We start from the raw sequence: 20,505 nt of genomic DNA, 5'->3' as shown, positions 1-20,505 counted from the left end.
TCTGCCTATTGATTGTTCTGTGGGGGTGCTTGTTCCACTCCCTGCAACCTTTCCCTTTCAACCTTTCCAATGGATCACCAAAGATCTATCTCTCTTCTTCAGTTTATGGCTAATGAAGGATTTGTTCCTTCTATGTAAGAGAAAGAGAGAAGAAAGAATGCTATTTAGAAGCTCAAACAGATTGTGTCAATATGGATCAAGCAGGTCGTTGTAGAACGGCGATTACCAAAGCATCAGATTGCGGCTACATCTCCCACGGTATTGACATATGAATCTTATGGCCTAAGAGTTCACAACGCTGAATCTAACATTGATGCTTTGTGTGTTCCTCCTTATTTTGCAACCCTTTCGAAAAACTTCTTTGTTGTGTTTGCACGACATGCTTAAAAGTAGGCCATAAGTGTCAGAGTTTTACTGTGTCAAGAGTGCAAAAGTCCCTCTGATGCGATTCAAATTCAGTGGAATTTCCATTGATCTCTCATATGCTTGCTTGAACGTACTATATCTTCCTGAGAGTGTTCACATACTACACCCATTTTTCTTGAGGGATATTGATGATACTAGCTAGAAAAACTTGTCTGATGTACAAGCAAATAAATGCATTCTTTAGCTAGTACCAAATGTTGAAAATTTTCAAGCTATGATAGGTGTCTTAAATTATGGGCAAAAAGACAAAGAGTTTATGACACATTACATGGTTACTTGGGAGGAGTCCATTTGGCAATTATTGTAGTTTATTTTTGTCAATGACATCCTGATACCTTCATAAATGCTTTGATTATGAACTTTTTCTGAATGTTTGCATTTTGGTCCTGGACTACGCCAATGATGCTGCAGGAAGGAATGTTCTTAAAACAACTAGAGAGTATGGAAATGCGATCTTTCATGCCTATTTTTCTGTCATATAGCCCTTAAGAATTTTGCCATTCAAATATAACCAAAAGCACTTTCTATCGGATTAGGATCGAGTTTGTACGTGGATACAATATGACAAGTGATCTTTTGAAGCCGGATTTCACGTGGGACAATATATTTAAGCTTTTTTTATACTCAAAAAGGTATTTTAAATTTGTCAAGATTTACCTTTGTACTACCAATCAATGTGAGCTTAGAGACTGGGTTGGTTGGGTTAAGTCACGCTTCCACAGTCTTCTCGTCATTCTTGAGGGAATCTAGAGTTTTTGTGATCCTAACCCTATAGAGTACATTAACCCTGACAAAAGTGAGCCAAACATGATATCAGAGTTCTATATCTGAAAGGTTAAGAGTTCGATTTTTGGTAAATCCCAAAAGTAAAAAAATAGCATAAGATAAATAAAGAAGAAAATAATGCCTATACAAATATCAAGCAAACCTAAAAGAGGCTCTTGCTTGGGGGTGATTGTCAGAGATATAACCATTAATGTTGCCTTCTCCTATCAGCTTAAGTTTTTATAAGGTTCAACTCCCATGTGCTGTTATTTTTGGATCATCGTGGGCATACGTGTATTAACTGGTTGACTGCGTAGCTAACTGTTGACTAGTTCATATTGGTTTATTTTCTTAAACGGTCAAAATACTAATTCAGATCAGTTCAGAATCTTAAACGATCAATATACTAATTCAAGTATTTACAACTATGTCATTAATTGCCCTATGCATAACGCCTTGTTTATTTCCTGATACACGCTCATAGGCACCATATCTGGATTGACGTTATTCTTAGAATAAGCTTGTTGATTCTTACTAAAATCGAAAAGATTCAAATTTTGAACTTCCGCCGTCGCTGCAATCTTGTCAGCTACGTCACATGTGGTAGATGGAGCGCCTCTGCTAAAGAATTCTTTTCTTTTACCATATATGCACCTTTCACGCTCTTCTTACAACCTGCCTACACAACAATAATAATTATAATTGCCACAAATAAGATCTAAAATTTCACACACACAGATACACATACTTTTCTTGATACACAATTTTCTTGTGATTTTATCAAACCTTGTTCTTTTTCTAAAAGAGGAGTCTTGGATGATCTTTCTCTTTCCTTTTCTACGAGAAATAATGGCCTATTGAAATTATTAACATTATTAATTATTTCATGCATAACATCTTTGTTTATTCCCTCATGCATTTATTATTTTCCCTCGTGCACGCTTATAAAACCATGTTCTTTTTCCAAAGGAGGCGTCTTGAATCATCTTTCTCTTTCTTTTTCTACGAGAAAAATTACACACACTTTTCTTACATACACTTTTCTTGATACATACATACTTTTCTTGATACACACTTTTTCTTATGCTTTTATCAAACCTTGTCCTTTTTCCAAAGGAGGAGTCTTGGATCATCTTTCTCTTTCCTTTTTTACGAGAAACAATGACCTATTCAAATCATTAACATCATTAATTGTCCCATGCATAACATCTTTATTTAGTCCTTCGTGCACTTATTTTTTTTCCTCGTGCACGCTTATAAAACTATGTCCTTTTTTCTAAAGGAGTCCTGGATAATCTTTCTCTTTCCTTTTCTACGAGAAACAATAACATATTCAAATAATTAACATCATTAACACACACACACATACACATTCACACATTTTTTGTGGTTTTATCAAACTTTGTCCTTTTTTCAAATGAGGAGTCTTGGATAATCTTTTTCTTTCCTCTTCTACGAGACCTATTCAAATCATTAACATCATTAATTGTCCCATGCATAACATCTTTGTTTATTCCCTTCTGCACTCGTTTTTTCCTCGTGCACGCTTATAAAACCATCTCTTTTTTACAAAAAAGGAGTTTTGGATCATCTTTCTCTTTTCTTTTCTACGAAAAATAATGACCATTCAAATCATTAATATTATTAATTGTCCCATGCATAACATCTTTGTTTATTCCCTTGTGCACTTGTTTTCTTCCTCGTATATGCTCTTAGGCGCCATATCTGGATTGACATTATTCTTAGAATCAGCTTGTTGATTCTTACCAAATTTGAAAATATTTGATTTTTTAACTTTCTTCGTTGCACCTGTGGCCTCCGTTGCACCACCAACTTCCGTCGCACCCGCTGCTACCATCTCATCATCTACCATCACGTGTGGTGGATGGAGCGCCTCTGCTAGAGAGTTTTTTTCCTCCATTTTGTCTGCATCTTTCGAACTCTTCTTACAATCTACATGCACATGGCCATAACAATTACAATTGTCACAAATAAGATCTAAATTTTTATACTCAACACTTTTTTCCCCTCAAAATATAAAATGTATGAATATTTATTTTTATTAAACCTTGCCCTTTGTCTAAAGAAAGAGTCTTGGACCATCTTTCTCTTTCATTTTTTGCAAGAAACCATTACTTATTCAAATTATTAACATTATTAATTACCATATACATAACATTCTTGTTTATCCCTCATGCACTTGTTTATTACCTTACATGTACTCATATGCGTCATATCTAAATTGACGTTATTCTTAGCATCAGCTTATTTATTCTTACCAAATTTAAAAAAATTCGAATTTTAAACTTTTTTCATTGTATTTACGATTTTCGTCGTACTCGCTATTGCGATCTCGTCATCTACCATTATATGTAGTGAATAAAACATCTCTACTAAAGAGTTCATTTTCTCAACTATAGATATACCTTTTAAACTCTTTTTACAATCTGTTTGTACGTGACTGTAACATTTACAATTGTCATAAATAAAATCTAAACTTTCATACTCAACACTTTTTTTTAAAAAATATAAAAGGTATGAAAAATTATATATACACGCACATACTTTTCTTGTAGTTTTATCAAATTTCATTTTAATACCTCATCAAATGTTACAAAATGCTATTTGCGTGATAATAGATATAGAACATTGTATATAAAATTATTTTTGCAAAATGAAGGCATGTAAATTTTGAATATCAAGATGAAAACAAATATATATGAGTGAATATTACTGACTATTTATTGTGTTCCTCAACCATCCCAAAATATTTAACAACTTTCACTCATAAAAAAAATTAGACTAGTAAATCATTACAACTGATTGCGAAATGTGAATCGATTGACATATTAATTGTAAGTATCACATAAAAATAGTGTTGGAACAAAGAAAATATTCTTCTTATATATTTTAAAATAAAAATGCTATTTATACACTAAAATTAATAACTAAAATTAGTCACCAACTTGTTTGGCAAGCTTTAGGGATCTCCGATCAACCAGTGGATTTGATGAGTTGGTTCTTACATAATAGCAAACAGCGCCCCTTTAGATTCTTTTCTGGTCTCTGGTGGATTTGGTGTTCGAGAAACAACGAGATCTTTCATCCTCACGAGCATTGGACCACAGACAAGATGATTGGTATGGCTTTGTCCTTAGAAAAGGAGCTCCGAAATATTTTTGAGTTGCAACGACTATCTATCCCCTCAACCATTAGTGGCTCTTGGATTCCCCCCTCAGTGGGTACCTTTAAGATTAATTGTGATGCTAGCTATCCTGGCAGTGGTGCTCGAGTTGGTTTTGCTTGTGTTAGCAGAGATTGGAAGGGAAGGTGGCAACGAGGCTGTCTGGGAACAATTGAGAGTCGTAGCATTTTGCAAGGAGAGTTGTTTGCTATTTGGAGAGGCTTTCTTTTAGCATGGGACTCGGGACAAAGAGACATTATATGTGAGACAGACTGTGTGGAGGCTTTTACTATTGTCAATAATTTACAAGATTGCTCTGGGTTTACTGATCCTTTGGTGTTAAAAATCCGAGATATCATGTCTTGGAAATGGCGTGCTGATCTTCGGTTGATCTTGAGAGATGCAAATACAGTAGCAGATATCATGGCAAAGACTGCAATGAGGACTATTTCTCCCCAAGTGGAGCTTCCATTGCCTTGGAAAGAGTTTGAGAGTAGTATTCAGCGGGACTGCCTTTCTTAAGCAGTTTCTTGTTTTTTTTTTTCCTTTCTTAGTTTTTGTTTATTTTCTTTTAAGTCACCAAAAAAAAATACATACATGTGTGTTTAATTTATTTTCAATGTATATTTATATTTTAACATATATTTTATACTAATAACTAAATTTAATGACTAATTTTAGTGTACATATAACATCACTCATTTTAAAATAGTAAACAAACTAAGCCTTAGCCTAGGCAGGTGTTTTGGGATGTTTACTCACAAATATTTTAAATTGGGGTAAAAGAAAAAAAATGAATAGGCAACGCCGCCGTTTCTTCAATGGCGGAAAGACATATGGGAAGGTTGCACACACAACGCAGCAAAGCTCAACAAACACTGTTACCCTTATTCGTTTCTGTCACTCTTAAATACTCAACAACACAAAACCGCATTCCCTCTTTCTGTGTGTTCGTTTTCTTCTTTTATCTCTGATTTTCAAACCCTTTCTTCCTCTCGAAAACGAAATCACTGCCACTTGCAGCGATCCTTCGATCTTCAAGCTCCCGGTAACCTCCTCTTTCTTTCTTTCTTTCTTTCTTTTTTTCTCTATGACTAATCATCTTTGTTCTTGCTATTGATTCTTTTTTCTTTTCCCTATCAGGTTTTTTGTGCAGTGAGGGTTTCTGTTATTCGAATTGGAACGCCTATCAAGATTTTAGGTTCTGAACATTTCTCGAGAAATCTTTGATTTTTATGACATTGCCGCTTTAATCCGAATCCATTTATTTCATTGTTCTCCTTGTTTTCATTCGTAATCGAATGCTCTATGATTGTTCCCTTCGCGAATCTGATTATATTAACTAACATTGCTGTTTTTCTTCCTTTGAGCTATATGCTAGTGCTAGCTATAATGTGTACTGTTGTTGCACTATCAGCTCCTTTAGTAATGAGCTTCTCTCTGATTCATTAATGATAGAATGTAGTGTTGATTGGCTTCGTTCGTGTTCAGGGTTTATGTTCAGTTAGAGTTGAGGGGAAAGTTATAGTTCAATATGGGATTCGATAATGAGTGCATTGTCAACATTCAATCACTTGCGGGAGAGTACTTCTGTCCAGTTTGTCGCCTCCTTGTGTACCCAAGCGAGGCTATGCAGTCACAATGCACTCACTTATACTGCAAACCATGCTTGACATATGTAGTGAGCACAACGAGAGCTTGCCCATACGATGGTTACTTGGTCACTGAGGCGGATTCTAAGGTATTTGTCTTGCTTCTACTTACAAATGCTCCTGTTTTGGTGCTGTTTGGCTTCTACCTATTTATGAACTTGCTTTTCTCAATTTAATTGCAGCCTCTTACAGAGTCGAATAAGGCACTTGCTGAAACTATTGGAAAAATACCTGTTCATTGCCTATATCACAGGAGTGGATGCACATGGCAAGGAACGTTGTCCGAGTGTACATCACATTGTTCTGGATGTGTTTTTGGCAATTCACCTGTTGTTTGCAATAGGTGTGGAATCCAAATAGTGCATCGACAAGTACAAGAGCATGCACAAAGTTGTCCTGTAAGTTCCACTCATGCATTACATTTATCCTTTTGATTTATTTTGTAGCTCATCTTGCCTTCTTATGCTTTTTGGTTGACAGGGTGTGCAAAGTCAGGCACAGCAGGTTGCCGTTACCCAGGAACCTTCAGCCACCAGCACAGTTGCCTCTACTGATCAGAACCAGACTGCTGCTCCAGTTGGAGCTGTGGCTTCACAAGCTTTGAATTCTCAAACCGCTGTTACAACAACTACATCTGGGCAGGATTCGAGTCAGCTACCTAACCCAGCATCTCAATCTCAACCAACGCAGAATGTTCAGACTGCTGCACCAACTGCAGAGCAATGGTATCAGCAGCAACAATATCAACAATACTACCTGCAATACCCTGGTCAAGATCCTTATCAACAGCAGTATCAACATTACTACCCTTATCAACAACCAGTAGGTCCACAGTACCAGCAGCCCTACAGCCAGCCCCAACCTCAGTCTCAGTCCCAGCCCCAGTCCCAGCCCCAGCCTCAGCCACAAGCCCAACACCAAGTGCAGCCTCAGCCACAAGCCCAACACCAAGTGCAGCCTCAGCCACAAGCCCAACACCAAGTGCAGCCTCAACTTCAACCGCAGGGAGTTTCTAATCCGCTTCCACAAGTTCCGGCTCCTGTGGCTCCGCAACCACAGAATCAGATGCAAGTTAACCAACAACAGCAGCAGCTTCAACCTGCTGTAACGCCACATGGTCAGATTCTGCCACAGAGTAATCCACCGGGTCTCACCCAAGCACTCTCTCAGCCTCAGTCTTCATATCCTTACCCCCTAGTTCCTCATGCTGTCCAGCCTCACCCTCAACCTCAGCAACATATGCAAATTCCTCCTTATCAGCAGCCTCACTCTCAAGCTCAGCATTCACAGCCTCAAATTCAACAGCCAGCTCAGAAGTATCCTGTTTCTCAACCTCAAGTTCATTCACAAGCACACCCTAATGCTCCAGTTCAACATCTTTCTCAGTCCCAAATGCGTCCTCACCAGTCCCTAACTCCTAGTGTCCAACCTCAAGGACAAAATGCATCGTCAAATGCAGTAACAGGCTTTCAATCTTATCCACAACCACAACCTCAACTTCACCAGAGTACTCAGCCAGGAGCTCCTCAACATGGTATGCAGATGCATGCTCAAAGTGGGCCTCTGCCTCATGCTCAGCATCCAGTCCTGATGCAGAATCAGTTTCCTCAGCAAATTCCAGTGATGTTTTCTAATCAGCAACAGCCAGCTTTATTGCCTTCACCTGTTCAAGGCCAAGGTACCCCTCCTATCCAACAGCCGCCGGTTTATAATCCCAATCAACAACCTGGCCCAATTAACCACCGTCCTACCCTGCAACCAGTTCAACAAAGTTTGGCTCAGCAACCTTTTGCACACATGCCCATGTCTTCTCATTTACGACCTCAAGGTCCAGGACATTCATTTCCCAGGCATTCTTTTCCACCCGCACAAGGTAATCCTGCACCGTTAAATAGCACTCAGCTCAGTCAATCCCAAAATGCTGTTGGAAAACCTTCAATCCCCAATCATCCAATACAAATACAGCCATTTGCACACACTGCTAATAACATTCCAGTTAGACCAGGGCAAACTGGTTCCAGCCACCTGCCTGAAAACCATAATTTGTTGGTTGGGACCAATAATCAAGTGCAGTTGTCTTCTGATTTGCAGTCTGGGGCTCCAGCACCTCATGAAAGGCAAGGCAATGCCACTGAACAGCACAGTGACTCTGCCACTGGGAAACTTGCTAAAAATTCTAAAGATTTTTATACAGCATCGTTATCAGAAAATGAGTTGAAATCTGAAAAGGTCAAAATGGATATAAAGCCTATTGATGCTGGGAACAAGCAAAATGGTGGAGATCAAAATGCCGTGAAAACTTCAGGCCCAAATGTCAATTCATTAGAAAATGGTGATTCAGTGGGTCAGAGTGTTGGTAAGGAAGAGGTTGCTGAAAATAACGGTAATGAGCATTCTGCTCCCAAGGGCAATGAGAATCAAGATGGTCCTCTGCTGAAGATGGAAACCAAGAAAGAGTCTGAAACTGATGAAGTGAATAATGATGATGCACACACTTCAAGACCTGCTGCTGATCATGGTAAGCAACATCAGCCAATGACTGAATATGCTGCTGTCCAGCAGAGGTCTTCTGCAATGTTAGGATCACAGGTGCTACGTCCAGCAGGGCCAAATGATCCTCTCCCTTCTGGACACTCTTCTACTTTTGTCAGGAATCATGTACCTACCCATGATCCTCATTTGGGACAGGCAACCATGTTAAAGCAGCCGCAAGGTATTGGCATCCAATTTGGCACACCAGGGCAAAACTTTCAACCTCAGTCTCTTGGACCTGCAGCGCCATATAATCAAGGTCAGGAACCTCCTTTTCATGCTGGTGCATCTAATTCATCTCGTATTGGAGGGCCACGATTTAGTGCACAACCTTCTAGAGATATGCACGGTGGGTTGACTGCCAATATGCTAGTACATGCTCCTGATGATTTTGGTTTCCGGGATGAAAGGTTTAACTCTTTCCCGGCACAAGGACATCAAAATTTTGATCGAAGAGAGTTTGAAGATGGTATCAGGAAATTCCCTAGGATGCCTTTGGACACTGAGCCAGTTCCTAGATATGGAAATCATTCATTTGATCCACTCGAGGCAGGGAAGAGACCAGTTGGTTTCCATGATGAGGCCATTAACAAATCAGGTGCTACTCTCCACCCTGGTTATCTTGGCCTAGGTCCTGGACATGGGAGACATCACATGGACGGTATGGCTCCCAGAAGTCCTGGTGGTGAATATCCTGATATGCCTCCCCATAGAATGCGGCCCCTCTCTGGTGGGCTTGTTGGTAAGGCAGATATAGATGATTTTGATGGAAGACCTGCACGTCATTTTGGTGAGCCATTTGGCATTGCATTCCATGATAGTCGGTTTCCTCGTCTGCCTGGTCATTTGCATAGAGATGAGTTTGAGGGTTTTGGTAATTTTCGATTGGGTGAACATCCAAGGGATGGTAATTTTATTGGCCAAGATGAATTTGCTGGTCCATTTCAAAGGGGTGAACATTTTGGTCCGCATAACTTTTCAAGGCAATTGCATCAAGGGGAACCTATAGTTTATGGTGCCCATCCTGGCTCTCGAAGTTTTGAATCTTTCAGCAAAGGAAACAGGCCAGGTCATCCGCAGCTTGGTGAACCTGGGTTCAGGAGCAGCTTTTCTCTTCCTGGATTTCCTAATGATGCTGGATTTTTACCAGTTAAGTTTCAATGGCTCACATGGTATTTTTATGCTTGTTATTGTTATCATATAGCTAAGTTGAATGCATTGAGTTTTTCCCCCCTTTCCTTTTAAAAAGAAGTTAAATGCATTCTTGTTGATGGAAATTTTAATGATTTCTTTTATTTATAATTTACTATTTGTTTTTTAGGGAGAAGCCAGGTCATTTGATAATGTGAGAAGGAAGCCTGCTAGCATGGGTTGGTGCCGGATATGTAGAGTTGATTGTGAAACAGTTGAAGGTTTGGACTTGCATTCTCAAACAAGGGAGCACCAGAGGACGGCTATGGATATAGTTAAAAGCATCAAACAAAATGTGAAGAAACAAAAATTGTAAGTTTTTTATGTTATTTTATTTCTTTAAAATTGTTTTCATTATTTTAATATACCCATGGTTAAACTTTTCTCTGGTAGTCAGCCCTTTATTATTTCATTATGTAAATTCGTTTTTTGGTAGAATACCAAGTGAACATTCCTCAGTCAAAGATGGAAACAAGACAAGAAACACTGGTTTTGAGGGTCGAGGAAATAAACATTGAGTAGCCATCGTTTGCGGTTACTTGGCTTTCATGCAGATTTCAACCAAAGATATTGCTGCGGTATTATTGCAATAACATTACTATTTATTTGATCCCCGTATTCTACTTCCCAAGTTGCTTATGCTGCTTGTGTCATTTCAGGTTGCTACCATCATATTAATGGAGATGTTTTTGGGATCTGAAGTACATTGGCAGTTAAGTTTGTTGGCTTTTGAATTTGAAATTAATTTATAACTAGAATAGTTGTTTCAACCTTTGTGCTCTGTTAACAGTTTGTCGTTTTATTCTGCCCATGTTGCTTAGATGCTAATGGTAAGGACAATACATATGAATGTTTATCTTTTGGGCTTTAGTAGAGGCCTCCATTGTCCATTGATGCCTCTGCATTATGGTATGATATGTTGTGCTGTCTAGTTAATTTTCTAAAAATGTTTCTTGATAAAGGCTATGCAATTTCCATTATTATGTGTTGTTGTGTATAACTTCTCAACACTATCATAGAAAAGGGATATTCCTATTTGGAGCTATTATTATTTTTTATTCCATTATTTTGTTTTTGGCTGTATCAAAGAAACGAGGAAAATCTTTTCCTTGCAAATTAATTTCAAAGCCACACTTCTTATACCAACTCATACTTTAATCAATTCTACTTTTAAATTACTGTTTTTATATGTTAATAGTTTGAAAGTCTGTTTAGACTCGGTTTATAGACTGAGAAAGTGAGAAACATAGAAAGGCTTCAATAACCACTAAGCCGTATCCCTTAGGCTTTGTTTAGTTTGAGAGAAGTGGAGGGGAAATAGAGGGTGGGAAAAAAAGTTGCAAAACTTCCTTCATAAATTACATATAAAAATGTGCAACTTCTCTTCCCGTCCCCCTATTTCCCCTCCACTTCTCTCCAACCAAACAAAGCCTTAGTGTGGTTGGTTACATGCATGACATCAATGTCCATAGGTATAGCTTCTAAATTGAGCAAGTTGTTTATTGGGAAAGAAGTGAATGAGTTTGTTAAGAAAGTGGTGAAGGTTGTACAACGATATCTAATTTGAGGAGAGCGTCTGGGGTTTGTCTAAATAGGAGAAGAATTAAACCGTATTGATGTAGAGAATTGTTAATACTTATTCCATAGAAGAATTCAAACAGCAAAATAAATTGAGAAGCGCCCTTTTGGCACTTTTTTCCTCAAGGCATTGGCATTTCTAGCGTATTTGATAGTGGAGGATTAAAATGTTGCAGTGCATCATTGTTCATCACTACTGTTCTAATTTCATCAAAAATGTAAAATTTTAGACTAACTATTATGCCCTAAATTGAATCTAGCCAATAAAAGATTTTTAGGAGAATAACTTAGACCAAATTTTCACTAATATCCAGACATAATTTAATATTCCTTTGGACTATGGAGGATGATGCCATTTACTCAATAAGACTAGAGTACTAGTGCATTGTATACTTTCATCTGATGTGTAAAAGAAGTTTAATAATCATAACAATTTTTAGTCTATTTGGAGTAAATCAAAGCAAAAATGTCTTGTAAATTTTGCAAATTGGCATGCTTTTGGTTTCTTTTGTAAGAAGCCGTCAGTTATATTCCTTATTTTTTATCGATAGAGCATTAAATTGATGTGTTCTGGGAGATGTAGCTTGAAATGTTGACAGGAGCAGAGACCGCTTGATAACTGGGTTTTAATCTTAATGTATTTGGTAACTAGGAGGTCTAAACATGAATTATAGTTTATGGCATTAGTTTTTAATGAACTTAGCTAATTTTGTTAGTTGTTTGCATAGGCACAGGTTTGACTACAAATTTACAAAATGGTACATTACCTATTAAAATTAAAAAAAAAAAATCTAGGATATATAGGGTTTGGCCAGTTAATTTGAATAGAAAACATTTAAATACGTACAAGAATTTCTAGTAGAGTTTGGGTTGATATACAAAAGTTATTAATGTGTATGTTTATTTTATGCTACACAGCATGAACAACAACTGTATATTTTATCAATGTCTAGCAATAAAGACTCATAATCGGGGATGACAAAGACAAGAGTTAATAAGGAAAGCATAAGCAACTAGGACGCGTCACTGACAGTTTCATAGGTTCAACAAGTATAGTTGGATTGTTGATGATATGAAACTTGGGAAACTGTATGTAAGAGGACTTTAGTTTATGATAACTTTTTCTAAAGGATAGGGGGATGTATTCAATTCACCAATATGTTTAGGAATACTCTGCTATGGTACACTGGTTCTGATTGAGTAACATGTAATCTATATATGGATACAGATAATTTGTAGTGGTGATAGTGGCAAGAGTTTAAAATTGACTGCTTCTAATTTAGAGGTTGTTGGATTTTATTTTATTTTATCTTTTTTGTATTTTATTTCCTAGAACCGCTTCTTCCTAGTTAAAGCTTATATCATCTTTCTATCACATTGTGGGGAGCACTCATTGAAGTGGTGAGATATGCTTGTTGATTGGCAATTCTTGGCTTCAATCTCTGCATTGTCATTGTGTTTTTATCAGGTTCGTTATTTTTTAATCTTAATAATTTATGCAAAATTGCTAATAGATTCCTTCTGAACTCAAACCAAGAGTCTGTTCTCTAGGCTGTTTTAACTTGTCTGCATATATTTTGATGGTGGATGGTGGCTCATGGCGGAAGGGTAAAAAACCACCATGAGGTTACAGCAGATGGTGTTGAGGCAAATAGCGGAAATCGCCGTGGGAATGGATCCTCTCAATTGTTGAAAAAAATTGAGGGAGTAAAGTGTGATCTATAACCCTTCAATGCACTCTCTCTCATGTTTTCTCTTGGTCCCACTTATAACAATTAATGGTGAGAGATCACACTTTACTCCATCAATTGTTAAAAAAAATTGAGAGGATCCATTTCCAAGGGCCGATACATAATAAAACTACTAAAAGACAAAGGAAAAAATTTATATCTAAGCTACTAACTACTAATGCTTTATCAATAATAATATGAAACTATTTGTCCATATTATAACAATCAATATTAAAGATTAAAACTAATTTCTAATTGACATAAATAATAATATTAATTTAAATTAAGCAACAGCAGAAGCAATTTGAGGGTTTAGATTAGGAAAAAAAATTTGAGGGTGAGAATAGGAAAAGAAAAAGAGGATTAGAATAGAAAAACAAAAACTTGAAGGTTCAAAATATAAAGAAAAAAAGGAAGCAGCTTAGAGAAGCAGATTAATGAACAATGTCCAATGCTGTCGTATCCCTCTGCTGGTCATGGCACCATCATGCCTCTGTTGTGTTATGTTGCTTCATCATTGTGGTCTTCCTCTTCCTCTAGCAGCAGAGAGGGAGAGTGAACAGCAGAGAGTAGAGGGCATGAAAGAGGCAGGATATGAGAACTAGAGAAGGTTTGACTTATAAATGTTAGGTTTAGGGTTATTAAAATGACCAAAAGACACCCTTCTAATTTATAAAGTTCCAAAAAACAATGCCATTTCCGCCATACTTGTATTGGACCGCCATGGTGCCACCGCCAATGCGGCCACCATTTGCTCAATGCCTTTTCTGCAATGCCACACACTTAAGATGGCAGTTAGTTCAAAAACTGACATGCCATGGCCGCAATCTAAAAACACTGCTTGTATGTTGTATGAACTTATGTTGATTGCTTGCCATGTGTAGTCTATATGCCATAGTTACTTTAGTTCTCACAATGATGCAAATTTATAGAATAGTAAGATGCTTAACCTTGAACTCTGTTGAAATCATTTTGAGACAACAACATCAATTGGCTTCTAATGACAGACATGGAATGTTTGGAATTGACAATTACAAATGAAAGTGTCTCCCTTTGCCTAGTATGTACCTCTCAAAATGTGTAGAAAACCTGAATTAGTTTCTAGTTTTTGAGACCAAAGGTCATAAGTTAAATAACGTTTGATGTAAATTAGTGGAAGTACCATAAGAAGATTAAAGAGTTGTTAGTACCATAGCGTTTTGATTTAAATGCTAGGCAATTTAGATGTATGAATTTATAATAAAACAAGAAAAATAACTCTTGACATTTTGATAATATACTATGTGCGTCAGTTTAGCTTTAGATACGCAATCATGTGAATGCTACTTGTAGCCATTGGGGGGGTGGGAGAGAGGTGATCAAGTTCTGGGCCATAGCCAGGATTTTAACTAGGAGGTGGGGATTGGAGAACTTTCTAAGGTACTAAGGCATAAAATATAGTGTATACCATACAAATCAAAATTTATAATTAAGACGACAGATTGCTAAAATATGCCTGTTTATGCAGTTGGTATTTTTATGAAGGGTATAATAGTATAGAGCATTAGCAGTATAAGATTTATGCCGTCAAATTTATAGTTGTAATAGTGTATTATATTATATTATTAAGGTCATATATAACATTTATAATAAGATTTTCAGCGAGTTCATTTTCAGTATAATCAATTACGCAATGTGTCGTATAGTTTGCCTTCCATCTTTTGGAGTAGAAGAATATAATAAAATTTCAAATGACTCAACATGGTCCACCTAGAAAGAGGCCTGGTATTTGTATTTGTATTTGTAATAAGGCTTCATTTTAACCAAGGACTAGCTAGGGACATCAACACTCAAATAGGATTAGACAAATACATAAATAAAATGATTCCGTGATGAAAATATTAAACAAAATAATAGAAGCAATAAGCTGGATAGAAAAGTGGTAAACTAGACAAAATAGGCACGAACCAGGGTAGCAAAAGATCAATTATAATGTAGAGCAAATGAGCAATCATAGACATGTCATAACATTACCTCCTTTAGAGTAGCCACCTTTTAATTTCAGATCATGGTTAGTGTGAAGTCCTTAAAAGTTAAAAACACATCACGCTTCCCCCAAAATTGTGTCAATCTTTGACATGGATAATGATTATTAACACGCCAAGTTTTAATTTGTCTGTATTTATTTAGAATAATTGATTTCTACATCGATCCAATAGCACTATGGAATGATGTAAAATTGATTGAACTAAACAAGTATCGTGTAGCTCAATCAGTGCGTATAAAGTTGGATGTTCATAGTGTGTATCAGAATTAGGTAACATGTTTTGTGGTTGAACAAATTTTCTTTAGTATCAATATCATATGTACGATGTTATTTCATTAGATATTTAGATATTCATGCTAACGTATTTCTCTTCTGAAGTGTGGCGACAACTTTTCCCAGGTGTTAACTATTGCCTGTCTTTTTTTTCTTTTTCTTTTTCTTTTTTCCTTCCAAAAAGGTTTCCTTTATATAACCTCTTGTGACCATTGATCATAGTTGATGTTTTTTATTTTCTGTATTCTTTTTGTTTTTTTTTTTTGTTTTGGGGGGGGGGGGGGGGTGGGGGGTGGGGTGGTTGTCTTGTAAGTTGTAACCATAGGTTAGTTTTGGTACTTGCCAATTGGTGGTTCTTTAAATACTGTAACTATTTTGAACTACTGCAAGTGTAATTGTAACTCAGAACATTATTGGATTGTATTTTTTATTCTTCTCCTTGATTGCCAGTCTGCCACTTACCTATTTAATAATGTGTCGTTTTCGGAGTTCTCTAATGTATGCTCTCGAATTTTATTTTATCCCTCGGTAAAATCCATAATCTATGGCCTAACGCTGCATGGTAATATTCGTGTACCTTATGCTGCTGGATAAAGTTTTACTTAAGAAAAGGGGTTTCTTATTTTATAAATGAGTAAATTTAATTTCATTTAGTTTAGATGTTGTTAAAGCATGTAATAGAGTGGGATTTTGAGTAGTTTGGAAAACAATGAAATTGAAATTGTTGTGAAAAATAGAAATTGAATTTTGTAAATTCATGGAATTTACATTATAATTAAATTCAAATTCCTTTATTCTTTTTAATAGAATTTGATTGAAACGATGTACTTAATTAAAAATACAAAAAAGTTAGTTTTATCCTTTGAGCAAAAGCTATGAACATGTGTTACGGTTTTGTGCAAGGGATAATCAAGAATTATACTATGTGAAGTAGTTGATCTCTAACCCTGTAATGGTAGAACCTGTTGTGGTAACACTAAATTTTGGCTGCTCATGTTATGCAGTAAAGGATCATTAATTTTTTTTTTTTTAAATCAAGTTATTAAACTACTGAAGAATATTAGAGGAGTAGCAAAATTTATTTTTTTTGCTATTATTTTTAGCTATTAGTTTAATTCTTTTAGTTTAGTAGTAATTTAATAATATATTTTTTGTCTATATTTTTAAACATTAGCAGCTAATTGTTAATAAAAAACAATAAAATTTTGCCGGTCTTCTAAAATTTCTCTAAACCACTTGTTATGTTATAAAACTTGTTAACACTTTTTTCGTCACAATTCAATATTATAATTTTCAGGTTGTTTAGGATAACTACCCTTTTCGCCTCCTGACCATTTGTCCAGGGGACATGTCACACCCTGATCATGACTAAATCTCAATCAGGTCCCCACCCATTGATATAAGTGAACTAATCAATCCCTGTGACCGGTTGCGAACAGGTTTCCTGTATCACGTGTCAGTTAGAGGTTGAGTTATCAAATGCAAGTGCTACGTGTCACTGGGAATTGTTACAGAGACTAAATACCCCCTCCTTGCAACTGAAACATCGTCGTCGCGTGGGGTTCATAATCCCCCCTTTCTCGTACGATTCAAAGGGTTTAGGGTTTTTATCTTCAGTCTATGTGAGAGGACTTACAACAGTGGCCATGGGTACTGCGGATTCTGATTCTTCAGTCAGTCACGAGAAAAGATGCGGTGAGTGTGAGGAGAGTTGGAGCAGTCGAATGAGTGCCGATGGAAGCAGTCTGGAAGGGGCATTAAGAAGGATGAAGAAGAAATTTATTCCTCCAGTGTGTAATTGCGGATCCTACGCCATTTTGTTCGAATCTAGCACTTAAAAAATTCAAGGAGGCTTTTCTTTGGTTGTTCTTATTTTAAGGTAAATTTTGTGTTTAGGGTTTTGTTTGGTTTGCTGAGTTATTTTGTAATTTTTGGAGTTTAACAGTAGGCATCTTTGATATAGAATAACACACGATATTGCAAATACTTTGCTTGGCTAGATGAGTATATTGCCTATTTTTGTATTGATGAAGTGCCACAAGATGGAGTTACAGACCTAACGAAAAATATGGAAGACAAAATTGTAGAGATAGAGAAGAAGATGGATGAGGTAAAAAACGATGAGAAGAACAGTGGTGCTTTTAGCAATTGAAAATTGTTTGGGTTGATTTTGTTTGACATTGTAATAGAAAAGGGATGTAGTCTAGTTACAGCTGTATAATGTTAGTATGCTTTTGTTAGTGTAAATTTAATGTTTCGTAATGGGTACAATTTGGGAATCCAGTGAAAGATTAGACTATGAAATTGTAATAAACTATGGTCCTAGATTAATAGACATTGTGTATTCAGTTATGCATATTTTGTACATTCCATGATTTCTGTATAATTGATTGACAGAATCAAGGATGAAGGAAACTGAAAACATAGTAATAATACACATTTACACAAAGATGATATGTAACACCCTACCACACAGAGCTTTACGCTTAAGTCGTAAATCAGATGTGGTGTGGTATTACAATCTCTAAAATTAAATATATACATAATAATAGTTGAAGGAATTTAATATTCGAGGAGTCTTGAAAGAAAGCTTAAACAAAATCGTGAAAAGAAAAGTGCAACGCTCACGTAACAGAAACTTGCGAACGAAGAAAAGTAAGGACATAAACATATAATAAGGTCGGAGTGTCAAAGATACAGAATATCGAGCTCCAGTTCAATCTGCGAAGCCAAGGCCGGCCGAAGAATATCATATACAAATATATACAACCCGTATAATCCAAAATACATAAAGTAAACTCCTAATTCTCCAAAAAAGTCTCTAAGAGGGACAAAAGTGAAACATATAAAAGAGAAATCTATACATATACATAAGAACACTCAAAAGACAATATCCCAACTCCGCTTGTGACAAAAAACTTCATACGCCTAGCGAGGTGCCTCTCGACCTGCATCTGAAAAAGACAACATATGTATAGGATGAGAACCGGATGTTCTTAGTATGGTAATGGTGCTAACATACATAATATATAAGGTCTCGGGAAAGCCAGAGACGATCCTAGAACTCCGACACTCAGATTTAAACCTTAGAGTTATAATTTAAAACCATAAACAAGGTATGTTATCTAACGCATTTAGGCTTTAATCCAAATCTAACTTAACCCCTAAATTTTCACTGTTCTCCAACCCTCCAAAACTCTGGTGGAACAGCCCTCGTCACTCATCCGTCAGACAAGGGAGATCTCAGTTGCACAGACATACAATACAGACAAGGAAAACACAGATAAAATATAGTTACAGCAAGTAGAACATATAGCAAATAAGCATAGATATTCAAATAGGCAAACTCAAGTAATGCAAACTCAAACAAGACAAACAAATGCATATGATGTATGCCTTTTCTACTGGCCCTGAGCTCACGTGTCGGTTATTTCGCCAGAACCTAACACACCCGATAGCTAACCCGGATATCGTCTTTCTGACATGCCTCCACACTCTTGAGATATAATGTCCGTCAAACTCTCGGGATATAGTGCCCGTCACACTCATGGGATATAGTTCCCGTCGCATTTCCTGAGATAAAGTGTTTCCATACTCTTGGGATCCACGCTCTAAGGATATAGTGTCTGCCACACTCATTTGATATAATGCCCGACACACTTTCCAAGGTAAAGTGCTCCCACACTCTTCGGATATAGTGCTCGTCACACTCTTGGGATATAGTGTCCGACATACTCTACAAATAGAGAGAAAATATAAACATGCTCATCATCAATCATCCTCGATCATATCTCATTTATTATATTAATCAATCAAATTAGCCTTCATTCATAATAGTCTCAATATTACGCACTTCCTCAATCAACCAACCCTTCATTATTTTAGTTAACACTTCACAAAATCCTTTCAAATGTCTCCTCCTTCGTATTTAATGGACTCACCCTCATTCTAAGGCTTAAAAGCTTACTAACGGACCTTAAACGAGTATAAAGGAGGTTTGAAAATATAGAGGAGTGACTTCACATTCAAAAATCTCATTTTTTGGCTAAAACAAGTGGCTCGCATACGCGAGACTATGTCCGCATACGCGAGGTTTCAAAATAGGGAGGAGTGCTCGCGTCGCGTGCGTTCTCTCGCGTACGCGAGCTTAGAAAATTAGGTTTCGCATATGCAGATCTTGTCCCGTGTACGCGAGATTGCAAAACAGTGAGCATAGCTTACGTCGCATGTGTAGTCGCGTACGTGACACTACCTTTTTTCTCAAAAGCTGTAAAGTTTGCAGAAAACCAGATTTTTGCTCTGAACTTCTCACGTGCATAACTTTCTTGTTTTAAATGATTTTTCATCTGTTCTTTGAATGGCATAAACTTCACGGACCCAATTTTTATTTAAATAAAGTTTGATAGAAATTGAGGATCTAGAAGCAGAGTTATGTCTCGACAAAGTTGGTCAAAAAAATCAAGTTTTTATCAAAAATCACCAATCCTCAATTTTGCTAAAGCCTCAATACATAACCCATTATTTCACAGCTATCACAACCCCAATACTCACAAACATTATTCATCATCAATACATAACTCTCATTAATACCTCTAAGCATTCTCAACCCAAACCACACTTAATCATTATTCATTTCAAATGTCATCATCCTAACTCAATATCATCATCATTCATCACACATTCTCATCAACATCATTATTCAATATAAATTATCATCAATCATTCATCATACATTTCAGTCACTCACTCAACAAATTCTAACAACAAGTCACTAATCCTCAACTTTCTATATCATACAACTTATCCTATAGCCATCTAACCTAAGTTTTCATGAAACATTATATGTTATTTATGAGAAACCAAAACTATACCTTGGATGATTCCTCGATAAAGCCCAAAACACTTCAATTTTACCGTTTCTCAAGCTCCAATGCTTCAAGTCCTCACCAAACGCAAACTCTCAGTCACCAAGACTCAAGTTCCCGCTTTGCAACACCACCAATTTGATCCAAAGACTCACAATATAATCTAATACCAACAATATTACTAAAAATTAACTTAGGACTCATAATTATTAATGATTCATAAAAGTTAGTGGTTCTTCACCTTACCAACGAAAATTTGGAACAAGACTCGGAAAGTCTACAA

At 36.6% G+C, this 20,505-nt stretch overlaps 1 protein-coding gene and 1 pseudogene across 3 annotated transcripts; both read left to right on the top strand.

Moving 5' to 3' along the window:
• Nucleotides 1-69: 69 nt before the first annotated feature.
• LOC112732713 (nuclear poly(A) polymerase 3-like) lies at nucleotides 70-1,257 on the top strand (annotated as a pseudogene).
• Nucleotides 1,258-5,109: 3,852 nt separating this feature from the next.
• Nucleotides 5,110-12,754, top strand: LOC112737353 (uncharacterized). Of its 3 annotated transcripts, none has more exons than XM_025787214.3 (9): nucleotides 5,132-5,423; nucleotides 5,519-5,576; nucleotides 5,867-6,116; nucleotides 6,210-6,425; nucleotides 6,508-9,708; nucleotides 9,881-10,062; nucleotides 10,187-10,328; nucleotides 10,410-10,462; nucleotides 12,662-12,754. In XM_025787214.3, the coding sequence occupies exons 3-7, from the start codon at nucleotides 5,910-5,912 to the stop codon at nucleotides 10,266-10,268; spliced, it is 3,888 nt and encodes a 1,295-aa protein (XP_025642999.1). In that variant the 5' UTR covers nucleotides 5,132-5,423; nucleotides 5,519-5,576; nucleotides 5,867-5,909; the 3' UTR covers nucleotides 10,269-10,328; nucleotides 10,410-10,462; nucleotides 12,662-12,754. The 3 variants fall into 3 exon arrangements, with proteins under 3 accessions (XP_025642996.1, XP_025642999.1, XP_025642998.1); XM_025787213.3 differs by lacking the exon at nucleotides 12,662-12,754 and adding an exon at nucleotides 12,247-12,632; XM_025787211.3 differs by lacking the exon at nucleotides 12,662-12,754 and having other exon boundaries at nucleotides 5,110-5,423; nucleotides 10,410-10,795.
• Nucleotides 12,755-20,505: the final 7,751 nt, after the last annotated feature.

Source organism: Arachis hypogaea, chromosome 13 (assembly GCF_003086295.3).
Source record: "Arachis hypogaea cultivar Tifrunner chromosome 13, arahy.Tifrunner.gnm2.J5K5, whole genome shotgun sequence".
In the NCBI taxonomy this organism is placed as follows: Eukaryota; Viridiplantae; Streptophyta; class Magnoliopsida; order Fabales; family Fabaceae; genus Arachis; species Arachis hypogaea.
This window is presented reverse-complemented; position numbering and strand designations above follow the sequence as displayed.

What these genes read in the sequence shown, in the direction of transcription:
- LOC112737353 (XM_025787214.3), top strand. Translation starts at nt 5,910, where the DNA reads ATGGGATTCGATAATGAGTGCATTGTCAACATTCAATCACTTGCGGGA. An exon ending in ATGATGCTGGATTTTTACCA is followed by an intron (nt 9,709 to 9,880) that starts GTTAAGTTTCAA and finishes TTTGTTTTTTAG; the next exon opens with GGAGAAGCCAGGTCATTTGA. An exon ending in AATGTGAAGAAACAAAAATT is followed by an intron (nt 10,063 to 10,186) that starts GTAAGTTTTTTA and finishes GTTTTTTGGTAG; the next exon opens with AATACCAAGTGAACATTCCT.